The sequence below is a fragment of the Elephas maximus genome, chromosome 3, assembly GCF_024166365.1.
Source record: "Elephas maximus indicus isolate mEleMax1 chromosome 3, mEleMax1 primary haplotype, whole genome shotgun sequence".
NCBI lineage: Eukaryota > Metazoa > Chordata > Mammalia > Proboscidea > Elephantidae > Elephas > Elephas maximus.
The window spans coordinates 82303218-82316133 of NC_064821.1; the positions used below are offsets into that span (position 1 = coordinate 82303218).

Below are 12916 nucleotides of genomic sequence, written 5' to 3' on the forward strand. Positions count from 1 at the left end.
TAGAGCATGGATATAAAAGACTGTTTGCTTCTTGTCTAAACAGTGTGCTTGTCAGTCCCTATCAGCTATCTCTTTCTTTGCAGGATGCATTTTGGAAATTCTAAAAAAGGGTTCTTGTCTCCCATGAACTTACATTCTAAAGAAGTTGACAGAAATATCAGACCAAATTTTTCCAAAGGAGCAGCCACTATGCCTTCTTAGATGATGTCTGGTTAAAGACATTCTGGAGACAGGAGTGGTTTTAAGAAACAAAATATTCTGAAGGGAAATAAGTTCCCTTTCCCCTCCCATCAGAGAGCATTTCCTCTAAAATCCTCACTTCTTTAACTTTTCCACTGATGTCATTCGAGAAGCAGAAATGAGGAATGACCCAGCCTGATCTGCTGGTGGGGATACTGACCTACTCAGGATGCAGCTGAGGTCGTGACATCACATCAGCACCTTGAAAAATGTCCATTGTAGACAACCCTTAATTATTTCTCATCATTACATAAGAATAAAAGAAGGAGAACACACCACGAAGAGGTGAAATCGCAGTCTGTTAGGATTCCCAGAGTTCTTGTCAGAAGCAGCATTTGGGCGTGGACTGGATAAGGACCTGCACCGGCCTGGGCACCAAGGGATGGAAAAAACCAGCCCATGGAACCAGGTGCCAGGTGCACGAGGCTTACGACCCTCATCATCTCAGATCAGAGGATTCTAAAAGCTGGAGGGAATCATGGAGCAACTAGATAATTCTCTCATTTTCAACAGGAGTTAGCTGAGGCCCAGAAAAGTGGGGAGTCTTGCCCACAGTCACAGTTTCTAGCAAAACTGTTTATAACAGCCTTTGATTCCCTGTAGCCAGCTGCCCAGATGATCACTGACCAATGGGGCAGATGCCTTGTTTCCCCTGGAATTCCCGAGGCCCCTGTCTGTTAGCCAAGTTGGAATCCAGGCCCAGGGACCTCCCCTGGCATCACTGTGAACTGCTTGAGAGGTCCCTGTCCTTACTGGCCACGTTTCCAGCCAGGCCCTTGGAAGGTTTTCTCAAAGCAGTAACACTCATGCTTTTCAATGAGCACGTGTCTCAAGCCAGTCTAGGCCCCTGAGAGAATGGAAGTTTCTCTCACGGGTGTGGCTTCCCTCACAGGCACAGCCATGTTGGGCCCACAAGAGCCCGAGCTTAGGGTTGGGGGTGGGGGGTGGGGAGAGGGAGTTGCTTTGCTACATGGAAAGATTAAGCCCTTTGTCAGAGAACAAAGCCCACCATCGGACACATCAACAACTGAGCCACGTTTGTGCAGCTCTGCCGGAAGAGCTGGTGCCCAAGGAGGCCAAGTTGCTCTCTTTGGCATCACTGACATTGTTCTGAGATGCTCAGGCACTCTTTCAAAATAACCTTTTCCCAGTCAGACCAGGCCCATCCAACTCCACCCAGGCCCCCGATTGTGTGGGGCTTCCCTGCTCTTTCATCACGATGGTGTTTGCTTTGCCCCAGTCTCTTCCTACCTGAGTGAAATGCAGACTTGAGGGAGAAGGTAGGGGAGGAGTCGACATCCTCGTCTCCTCCCTGATCATTCAATGAAAGACAATCCAGTGCAGGAAGCAGCATTTTAAAGAGTCTCTAAGTGTCGGCATATTGGAGCAGAAAACTCAGAGGAGATAAAGAGAAAGGCAGGCAGGAGTCAGCAGGGAAGCAGTCTCTGCTGTTCCATCCCCCCAGAGCCACGGCCAGAATAGTGCTGGGCCACCTCCTGGCCCTGAATGCCGTGCCCACTCTCCCCACCAGGTGAGGACAACTCATCTACAACATCAGACAAAAGCAGCGGTTTCTTGCACAGAGTTTGCACAGTGCTGGGAGCAATAAGGGAAACAGAGAGAGCAGCCTTACTAAAGCCCTGCTGCTTTCTGGGCCGAGGAAGATGGGGAATATGACGTATGAGGACTCTGGAAGCCCAGAAGAGGAGCTCAGCATCTCCTGGGCGGTGGGGCATGGAGTAAGGACCCCGGTTGCATGTCAGGGTCCTGGTAACACAGTCTAAGATTGTGCTACATTTCATTTGCAAAGAAGTACCCTTGGAAGTATCTATTGTCTTGAAAGAGTGTGCACTGCTGTCCTCAAGGCTGGCGGTGAAGGAGAGTTCAGGCCTGCTTCCCCTGGTAGGTGTCATGCCCCTGGGAGAAGTGGCTGGACCTAGTGTTCTGCCTGGCAGGCAGTGATTCCACAAGTGACGAGCTAGCTGGGTGCCCTCCCTCTGGAGCTCCTAGGTTCAGCCTCCGCCCCATGAAGGACTGGCATTGCCTGGGACTTGCTGGATACCAAGAGCCTCTAAGTTCTTCTCTCCTCGTGAATTGGGTGGTGGAAGAAACTGGATGGGGAGTAGTTTAGGAGATGGTTCTTCCCTGAAGGACAAATCCTCCTTTCAAACCAAGACTTGGCCCCATTTACTGGAGCCTGATTCACATCAAAGGCCCGTCACAGACTTCCCCGTAGGGAAGGAGACTCTGCCGGAAGTGGAACAGACTGAACAGAGCAGAGACCTGGAGACAGAGGCTCTGAACCAGCCATCACTGTCCCCACCCACTGCCCAGCATCACTGCAGGGCCACTCTTGTCTCTGTCACATCCTCACTCCTTTAGGAGACAAGCCGGCCTGAGCAGAGGAACAGTGCCGGTGTCACCTGGGATGAGGTGCATTTGGAGCCAGGACACTGTACCTGCAGTGAGTTGGCCCATGTAGGGAGAACTCCAGCGGAATCATGTTTCTTCTTTCCCTACCATCCCCTCCCCAAGGGGCAGATGCTCCACCATCCCAGGGAGGGCCAGGGGTCACGCCTCTGCCCCTCTACTCCCGGGACAGGCTACCTCCAGAGCAGGCTCTCAGACAAGCCCCTGCATCCCAGATGCAAAAAAACAGACCTTCAGATGCAGCTACTCACCAACACACACATCAGCCTCACAGTTTCCCCCTGGGTGGGGAGGGCATCCAAGTTGGGGTTAGTAACTTATTTGGTACAAAAGATTAAAAAGAATAATTCCCCAAAGTCAACTTGGGGGGAATTACCTCCCACTGGAGAGGTGGGATAATGGAGTGGCCTGACTCCTGGGCAGTTGTGAAAGCCAGGGATTGTAGGCAGGTTAGCTCTGGCTAGGACTTCATTTGTGCTAACCCTCCCCCAGGACAAGATGCACCGAGGCCTACAGTTGCCCAAGGGCAGCTTCCCCTCTTCCCGCTGCCTTCTCAGGCCCCTAGAAGAATAAGGGCGTTGCAATGCCCCCATGCCCTGGGGTGACTGCACAGTCACCGTCTGGTATCAGCAGTCTGCTACATCGGCAAATGTCTGCACCATCCTAGTGACCCCACCACTTCAAAGGTCTAGGTTATTTTCAGCTATCCTGGTGGTGACTGCTCTAGAGGTGACTATATCACAGACAGGAGACAAAAATACCCTATGCAAAAGAGTTTCCTCCTGTCCCCACTGTAGGGTCAAAGGGTACAGGGCTCTTTGCCCAATTTTTAGGGACATGAGAAATTGCATGTATTACCCCGTCCCAAGCAATGGGACTGGGGAGAAAGTTTCTGTATAAAGAGAAACCTCTACCCACCCCTCTCCACTCTTCCGTATGTACAATGGTTCTCTTCTCTGAAAATACTAGAAAGTAGACTCATGCAGGAGACAGGAGCCCAGGAGCTAATTGTCCTCATTTTCTCTCTGCCCTTATTTTTTGTCTGAGGGCAAGACCTGCGCAGTCCTGGCTTCTTCCCCTAGTTTTCTTGGGGAGAAGGAAGGGTGAAAGGGCTCTGGTGTCAGCCTAACAGGGATTCCTGCCAGAAAGATGGCCTGAAGTTCATGGCGCGTCCTCCTCCACCCTCTCAGAACCCACCTCCTGTCCACCTGGATTTGGACAGGAATGAAGTCCAAGCCCTCAGGTTCCTAGACCTCTCCTTTGCTACCACTCGTAGCTCTCCCTCTGCCTGAAGTACTTGGACCAGAGTCACTTCAATACTTTGGAATGACGTTCGGGGAAGAGGCAGAAAGAAGGCCTTCCCCATCTTGGGTCTCCTTTTCTCCCCACCAGATTTGGACCCACAGGCTGCTTTGTCTATCTCTGGGGCAATCTCTGACTTTTTACATTCACCCTAGAACTGAGGGGTGACAGGGACAGATTTGGGCCTTCCTAAGCCAGACTTCAGGATTCCCAGCAGACCTTTCAAAAGGTCCCGACTAGGAACTGGTCCCCACCAACAGGGTCAGGGTTTGAGTCAGGTCAGGGTTTGAGTAGCTTTGAGAAGCTCCAACCAGACAAGGGTAGACAAGAAAGCAGAGAGCAGATGAGGTGCCTACAGCAGGCCAGGCTGCTGTCCAAAGGGTGGTGATGGAGGATGAAAAGGCGGGGGCCTGGGAGGGGTAAATATTGCTTGTACAGAGCTGGTGACTGTGGCGGTCAGAGTCCAGAGCCAGGAGGCCGGGGCTCAAGCGAATCTGAGTTCCCAGACAGGGACCCTGGCCTGGAAATGAGCAAAAAATAGAGCCTCCAATGAGCAACTTCATGCAGCTAATCCCCAAAGGTCCGAATGGATTCTCAACTGTGGCTCAAAACAAGCCAGCCTCAGCCCTCCTTATTTCTGCAAAGAGCCCTACCCTCAGCACCTCATCACCAAGCCATGCCCCCACCAGGGATGAGCCCAGAGGCAGGTAAGGCCACCAGCAGAGCCTTGGGAGGACACAGGTATCTCCAGGGACTGTCTGCTTTGGAAGATAACATCCCCTCTGAGGTCAGCCCCCTGGATGTCAAGACCCTCTACTCCAAGGCTCCTGAGGCCCACAAGGAGAGCTCCTTTGGCATGTCAGAGCCAGGAGCCTTGAAGGGAGGAAAGAGGTGAGGAACAAATGCTCAAGGAAGCACCTGGCACCTCCCTCTAAGGTATCGGGCCATTTCCCCTGGAACCAAGACCACCTTGTGTTATACACGTGGGAAGGAGATGGCTCCAGTCCAAGGGAGAAAGCAGTCTCCAAGCCGTCAGTTTACCAGGCAGCTGCTGCTTCTCCCGGAGCCCTGGCCGGGGCACTAGGTGAGCATGCTACATGCTGCAGGATGCATTCCCTGGGAGGAGCTGCCAGGGCTGCTCGGGTGGGAGGAGGGGCATCGGGGCAGAGGTGGTAGAGGAGGGGATAAGATGGGGTTCCTAGAGGGGCCTCAGCGTGTTCAACTGCAGTGGATGCTACATTCCTCAAAAAACAGCAGCAGTGCTGGGGAGAGACAGAGGGTGGTACAAAGGACAAGACAGAGAACCAAGCAGAGACCACCAAGAGGAGGCACAGGTAGGGAACATACAGGCTCTGCCCCAGACATGGGACCAGATGGGATGAACCAATGGCCACAGCCCCCACTTGGTGAATCGTGCCCACTCAACACTCCTTTGGGTTTCTTTTCAACAAGATACAAAGAGACATGGATTTCAGCCCATGTAGTCACCAGGACTGACTATACCCAGACAGATGAACATATATAATTGTGGTCACACATATACACAGACTACACACACTTACACACAAATATACACGCACACACACTAGTCTCCACTGCCAGCTGGGACAAGCCCAGTGGCCAACAGGCATGCAGCAGGGCACGGGGTCCATGTCGACATGAAGACTATGTACAGGGGAGGAAGTGGGCGGCCAGCTGGCACCCCTTCCCATGCCACCATCCCAGCCTCTCTTCCTGAGGTCCTTAGGAGCACGAGGGGCTGGTGGCACTCTCCAGAGAGGACTGGGACAGCCGCCTGGTGAGGGATCCAAGCGTGGAATCGGCCACTGAGGAGGTGGGGAAGAGTTTGTACCAGCCAGTGACCGCGGCACTCAGGTCCAGCTCGTCCAGCATGATCTGGGCCATGCCCATGAAGCACTTGTGGTCCATGCGGCCATAGTCGCCCCAGACGATCACCTGCAGTAGGGAGGAAGAGTGTGAGGGATGAGTAAACACCCCCCACACACACTCTAGAGCTGGGTCAGGGGCCCGGGAGCTGCGAGTGTTACCAGGCCTCAGGTGGGCACAGAGAGCCAAAACCCAGACTGATTTTGTCAACAACTTACTGAGCACTTCTGATGTGCCAGGCCCAATCCTCTGGATTTTACATGCATTATCTCAGTTGTCACATGGAGCCAGCTGGGTAGGGGTGATGTGTATTATCATTTCCACTAAGCGGAAACTGCAGTTCAGAGAGGTTAATTAACTAACCCAAAGATACACAGTAATTCACAGCTAGGATTGGAACCTGGTTGTGTGTGACTCCAGAACCTCCCAGCATCCCAGACGACAGCTTTCCCCAGGCAGGCACAGCCTGAGGGTCCAGGGCCTGGGTGACAGCTCCAGCTCTGCCGCTGGCTCACTGGACCTGCCCCTTGCCCTCACTGGACCTCAGCCTGCCCTTCCATAAAACTGGGAGAGGGGAACAGATTAGCTTGGTGATTTTCAAATGTGTGTGTTTTTCAGTGAGTCCTTTTTCAAAATGGAATATATATATCTACGGGTAGATATAGTTGGGGATATAGATATTTGTATGTGTGTATACACACAGGTTAAATAAGTGTTCGATGCAGGAAAGTTGAAGTAGGAGAGAATGACTCAGCCTCCCCTTGCTCCCTAGATTCCCCCCACAGAACCCTAGGGTTCTGCAGTTCTGTGGTATGCAACTCCAAGGGCACTGGCAGGTAGCTATGTAAGTGCCTCGGCCCAGAGAAAAAGCCAGAGCTGAGAGTCAGCGCTAAACAGCCCTGGTTTCTAGCCTCTCTGCCACTGTGTAGTCTCAAGCAAGGCCAAGGCCAAATACCACCACCACCACAATTAATGCTTAGCGAGTGGCCATCTATATGCCAAGCACTGTTACCAAAAAAATCCATTCCCGTCGAGTCGATTCCAACTCATACCAACCCTATAGAACATAGTAGAACTGCCCCATCGGGTTTCCAAGGCTGTAAACCTTTATGAACGCCAGCTGCCACATCTTTCTCCCACAGAGCAGCTGGTGGGTTCCAACTGCCAACCTCTTGGTTCGCAACTGAGCTGTTAACCACTGGCACTATGTTAGGCCCTTCATACGCGATATCTTGTTCAATATTCACAACATACCACCTGCAGCTAGTAAATATCTGAGTTGGAGCTTGAAGCCAGGACTGAGTCCTGAGACTAACTTACCATATGCTGTATTTCTATACAACCTGTTGTGCCTGTTTCTTCATTTATGAAATGGCATGACAGTCCCTCCCTCCCAGGACTGCTGTGAGGCACAAACAACAAAGCGTGCAGAAGGGCTTTGTTACTCTGAAGCGGTTGGGATGCCAGTCACCCTGACCTGAACTCAACTTGCCTCTGCAAGTCACTATTAAAACCTTAAGCAAGTTACTTCCCCTTTCTGAGACTCCTTCCTCACTTGTAAAATGGCAATCATACCTCCTTCACAGGATCGTCATGATGACGATGTGAGATCACATTTGGAAAGCACTTAGCACGAAGGCTGGCATTGATCAGAAGTTCCAGCAACATTAGCAATTGTTCAGTGATGGGAAAAGACAGACAAATCCTGGTTCCACCCACTAGCTGTGCGACCCAGGAGGTCATTTAGCCATCCTCCCCAACCTTGGTTTCCTTATGAATAAACTGGGTGCAGTAACACTTCACTGGGTTGTGGAAATGCACGAGCGATGTGCGTTAATGCACCTGATACAGTGCCTGCACGAGATAAGGCATAAGGAAAGGTAAAAAAATGATGACTTCTGCTCTGTGAGAGTTCCCCTCTCCACCCTAACACTCACCTGCAGCACCTTACCCTGGGGCCCCTCATCGAAGAGCAGAGCCTGCTGGTACAGGGGGTCATGGATCTTCTTGGCCACCTTTGTCTTCTTCTTGGCCAAGCAGGCCCCATTCTCAAGCAGGTAAACCTTGATATAGGTGGCTGAGGGATGACAGAAGCATGATGAGGTGGGTCCTGGGCAGACCACTATGGCCTGCCCCCTCGCCTAAGCCCCAGGATCACCTAGAGATGAGCAGAATGAGCTGAGCGGTGGACAGCAGGTGGACAAGGCTGCCTCAGACGCTGACTCATCCACCACTGAGCCCCTACTCCCGCTCACTGGCCTTCCAGGCAAGTCGTGACTCCAGTGTCGATTGAGCACACAGATTCAGGCCAATGGGGTGCTGAGGAATGCTAGGCCCAGAGCTTGGCTGCACAGCCCTTCCTGCCAGGACCCCATTTTCAAAATCCCTCCCCAGCCGCTCAGCCTCACCTGGGAGGGATTTGGAGCCTGGTTTCGGGGTGAGGCCTCGAGCCTCAATCACTTCCACCTCCAGCTGGCCTCTGCGGTCCATAATGGCAATGTGCACGTCCCCTGCAAAAGAGGAGAGAGGGGGTCCAGGCAGAGCCAGACCAAGGGACAGGCCAGCCAAGTGCCGTACAGAGGCCGGTCTGCAGAGGGCGCTCCGCCAGCGCCAGAGAGGAAACAAGATGGAGAGAATGGCAAGTGGTGGAACTCCTCTCGGGAGGCCACTGTAAGTGGCTGAGAAATACTCGGATAGGCTCCTGAGGGTGGGGTGGGCCTGACCCTAAGAGGTGTGCCTGGGTAACAGCTGCCAAACTCCCATCTAAGTCTGGTTGACTAGAGGGGCTTCAGTTTTACTGAGCAGAACAGGCAAATTCTGGGCCAGACCTGAACTGTTCAGGAAGATGGAGAAGCTGCAGAGTCAATGGCTCTTCTTCTCCTTTCCCTAAAGAGCAGCACCCCCCCCCCGCCCCCACCGCCCACAATCCCCGCTAAATGTATGTCGGACAATTTAAAGAACCTCAGTTTGAATAGCAGCTGAGACCTGTACCTGCCCAGGACCTGAGGCACTACCTGGGAGCGAGGGCCTGCTCTTGTGTGGGTTCCCTTGCCCAGGCAGGGAGGGGAGGTTGGGAGATTTTCTGGGTGCAGAGAATGCCTCATTGCGCCCCCACAAGGCAGAATATTCCGCTGGGAAAAGCTCTGTGTGTGGAGTCATGTCAGTTACCTGGTTTTTGGGAACTCTAAGCTGTGTTCAATGTGAGTAAGCAGAATTTGAAATTATGCATTAAGCACTTGGAACATTCTTCAAAGGGGTCCAGAATCCTAAGCTTGATCCAGAAAAATTAAAATGGGCCACCATGCAATTGTATTTGCATTCTTGGGAAGATGGGGGTTTTCTACTTTCAGGAGCTATCCTGAAATTTACTCCCTTCTCTCCAGCTATTCCTGACCTCCCTTTGGGGGACAGGGAAGGGTCTTGCGAATTAGTCTCTTCCCTGTCTTACTATTAACACCCCTAACAAGTTTAGCAAATGCAAATCTCTCTTTCCCAGGCTTGGACACCAGGGGGCACCACAACCAAACGTTCTAAGCTGTGGTAGTGCATTAGCCTTGCAGTAGTGGCCGACACCTCTCACTGCCTCCCAGCCCAGGGCTGGACCCAGGGCTGCAAAAAGCAGGTTCCTCAAGCCCTTACGAGCTTGGAAGCAAAGACTGGGAATTAGCCAAACCCAACCCAGGAGCCAGATGGGAGCTGACCATCATCCACTGAGGGTCCCTATGGACCTGGCTTCCAGCAGACAGGGGCTCCTTGTGGGCACTTTCGCTGACAGGGTCCTGGCCTGGAATGAAATCTTAGCTTCCTGGTGTGACTCACAGCAGGGCACCATTGGCACCTGGGCTTCCTCCCCTACTATAAGGGTCAAAAGTTGAGCACTGTCCCGAAGAGGGCTGAGTGGGGACGTCTGGGTCAGACACTGTTCAGTCAGATGAATAGGAATGGGGTGGAGGTGAGGAGGCATCTCTGGGGAAGCCAGACCTGGGGAGGAGCTGACTGAAGCCAACAGAGCCCGTATGAGAAGGAGGGAGGGGCCAATGTGAGAGCCAATGAACTGAGTCAGAACGGAGCTAAGAAGACCAAGCATAGGCTTCAGGAAGCACTTCCTAGTTGCAGGGGAGAAACCCGCTGCCATCAGATCAATTCTGACCCGTAAAGACCTTACAGGACAGCATAAAACTGCCCCAGGGGGTTTCCAAGGCTGCAAATCCTTACAGAAGCGGACTGCCACATCTTTCTCCCACGGAACAGCAGATGGGTTTGAACGACCTTTCATTTAGCAGCTGAGCACTTAACCACTGCACCACCAGGGAAGGGGGGGTGGTAAAATTACTAAAAGGCTTCTGGATGCCAGCCACAAGGTTAAGGGTAAAAAGTCAAATAAGACATAGTTCTTAAGGAGTAAATAAGATATTTCATGGAAAGCATCCAAGCCAAACCCCTTGCCATCGAGTCAATTCAGACTCACAGCGACTCTGTAGGAGCTCAAAAACATAGTTGTTAGATTGCAGAACTAAGAGGGGTATTAGTATTCCAATTTTACAGATAAGGAAATGGAGGCTCAAAACAAGAGACGTGTGACTTACCCAGGGTCATACAGAATCAGTGATGGAATAAGCTCCGTGAAAGCGGATGCTGAGACTATTTTTGTTCACCATTTTATAACCAGCACTTAGCATTGCCCAGTGCAGGGTGGGCGGTGGGACAGTGGGCGAGTGAGTGGTGAAATGAGGGAGGGAACGTGCTGTAAAAGCTTCAGGACAGCCCATGAGAAAGGCTAGTGCCCCTTTCCTCTAGGCTAACTCCTCGTTGCCACAAAAGTCAGCGTGAGGGCTCCTTCTGCTGCTCACAGTGCACCGAAGGCCCCACGGAGCTCCTCCTTCCTGCTGTCCCACTCGCCCAGCCTCAGGAAGACTCACCCATCGGTGGCGTTGCTAGCGTCTGTCGCCCCACAATCTGGGCTGGTCCCAGCCCATCCAGGAAATCACTGAACTGGCTCTCGGCCCCGAGCCGGGTGGTGGGGAAGATGAACCTGGAGGAGGAGGCAGAAGGGCCTGTGAGGGTGTCTGGGTGGGGGTGCGGATGGCAGCATGCAGTGACTCTGTCCCTGGGGCACTGGACATGCCCTTCTGTGCCTCAATTTCTCCTCTACACAATGTGAGTGGCCCACCCTGGCTGGAGACAACAAAACTGCTCATTTCTGCACGTTTGAAAAATAAATAAATAAAACGAACTTTGAGGTCACTTGAGAAAAAAGACTAATAAAAATAACATAATGATGGTAGCTGATCCTGAGGCACCAGGGATTTCTGATGCGATCCTTCAAAGGCAGGGCTTGCTGGGCACCTGCACCCTCATCAGCAGATGTTAATGCCAAGAGCCAGAAATGTCTAGGCCTTGGGCGACTTCCAAAAACTGAGGTCTGAGTTGACCGTAAGTTTGAAATTTAAGTCAGTAATGTGAGGCAACACAATTGCAGGGTTGAGATTATTGGCTGGTGACCATGCGCAGTCCATGGCTCCGGAGGGCCGAGAAATAGTAACAAGAAGGACTGACGATGCCGGAAAGCGGGCCAGGTGCCAGCACCATGCTGAATGCTCCACACGTGTTATATCATCTAACCCTACAACTGCTCTGTGTGGTAGGAGCCATTATCCAATTTTACGGATGAGGAAACCGAGACTCAAAGATGTAAGCGATCTGTCACACCTGCAAAACAGAGACGGTGTTCAAATCACAGGGTAATTGTGAGGATTAGGGGAGATGGTGCATGGAAAGTTCCAGACACACAGGAAACGGTGAGTGGTAGCAATGTTGATGTTGCTGCTGTTGCCGTTATCCCAAAGGGGGAAGTGCTACTTGCTCATGTCCTCGAGCCTAGATGTTCTGGGTGGGGCTGGCAGAGAATGGACAGAAGAAGGAAGGCCGCTCAGGTCTGTCTAGGGCCTACAAGGGACCAAACAAGATTCTAAGATGTAAAACAGCCCAGGCTCCTGCTGGACAGAGAAAAGGCTATCCAAGAAGGAATCCTGTTGGACAGTTTGGCTTTGAGCTTCTGGTGGCCAGTGCCAGGCAGGGAGGCCAGAACAGGCTGTGTAAGCTTGTCAGAAAGAGCCTGTGTTGTGTCTCTGCCCCACTAGGCTCAACCCCTACTCCCCAGGAAGGGGCTTCCAGGCCCACCCACCCTCATTGCTCATGGTTAGCAGTAGCCTAATACCACATTTTTAGGACAACAGGATCTGAGAGGGTTAAATAAACAAACGCAGACTCTCAAGGCCACAGAATTTTAGGAGCCTGGTATAAAAAAAACTGTAAACAAAGTTTACAGAATCAAATGGCCTTAATTCAAATCCTGACTTCATCACCACTTAAGGGCTGTGACCCTCAGCAGGGTACCTCATCCTTCTCCTGTGCCTCAGTTTCTCCACTTGTAAAACAGAGATGATGACAGGGCCTATATCCCTTAGGGCTGTTGTGTTAAATGAGACATCACAAGCAAACCAGTGCTCCTCAGACAATCAGGCCGAAGGACTGATTTAATTCCTAATTCATCAAAGGGTAATATTTTTGTAAAATACAATAGAAATCCATGGCAACATGACGTTGCCAAGAGAGTTTCTAAAAGCTTCCTCTCACTTTCTGTACGTCAATCACCATGGACCCGTAGCCCAGCGTTCCCAGTGTGATGGCAGCCTAAGGAGCACCGATCTGAAGTGCCCACCGCATGCCCAACACACGGTAAGATGCAGTGGATGCCAGTGGCTATGCGCAGTCACGAAAGTAGGCCTAGCAGCAAGACGTGTGGTCAAAAAGACATGTGGCCACAGACTCTTAAATAACGGAGCCACAGAATCTTGAGACTGGAAACCACTGGACTTGATGAAGCCAAATCCATAAACCTTAGTCACACAACCATAGTTTCATGGATTCAGAAGAGATCTGAGGGAATATCTAAAACAATGATTTTCTAGTTTTTTGACTGCAACCTACATGTAAATATAAGAGATACATTTAATATCACAGTCCAGTATAGATGTATGTGCATCTATGTGCAGAA

General features: G+C 51.6%; 1 protein-coding gene across 3 annotated transcripts in view; it reads right to left on the reverse strand.

The window, feature by feature from the left end:
- Positions 1-1076: 1076 nt before the first annotated feature.
- The window catches only part of RIMS3 (regulating synaptic membrane exocytosis 3), a 42772-nt gene continuing 30932 nt past the window's right edge, over positions 1077-12916 (reverse strand). For all 3 annotated transcript variants that reach the window (XM_049878924.1, XM_049878925.1, XM_049878927.1), the window contains 4 exons: positions 10779-10891; positions 8268-8369; positions 7797-7936; positions 1077-5928 (listed from right to left, as the gene is read on the reverse strand). In XM_049878924.1, the coding sequence (XP_049734881.1) occupies positions 5716-5928; positions 7797-7936; positions 8268-8369; positions 10779-10891 (568 nt within the window). In that variant the 3' untranslated portion in view covers positions 1077-5715. The remainder of the gene's footprint in view (positions 5929-7796; positions 7937-8267; positions 8370-10778; positions 10892-12916) is intronic.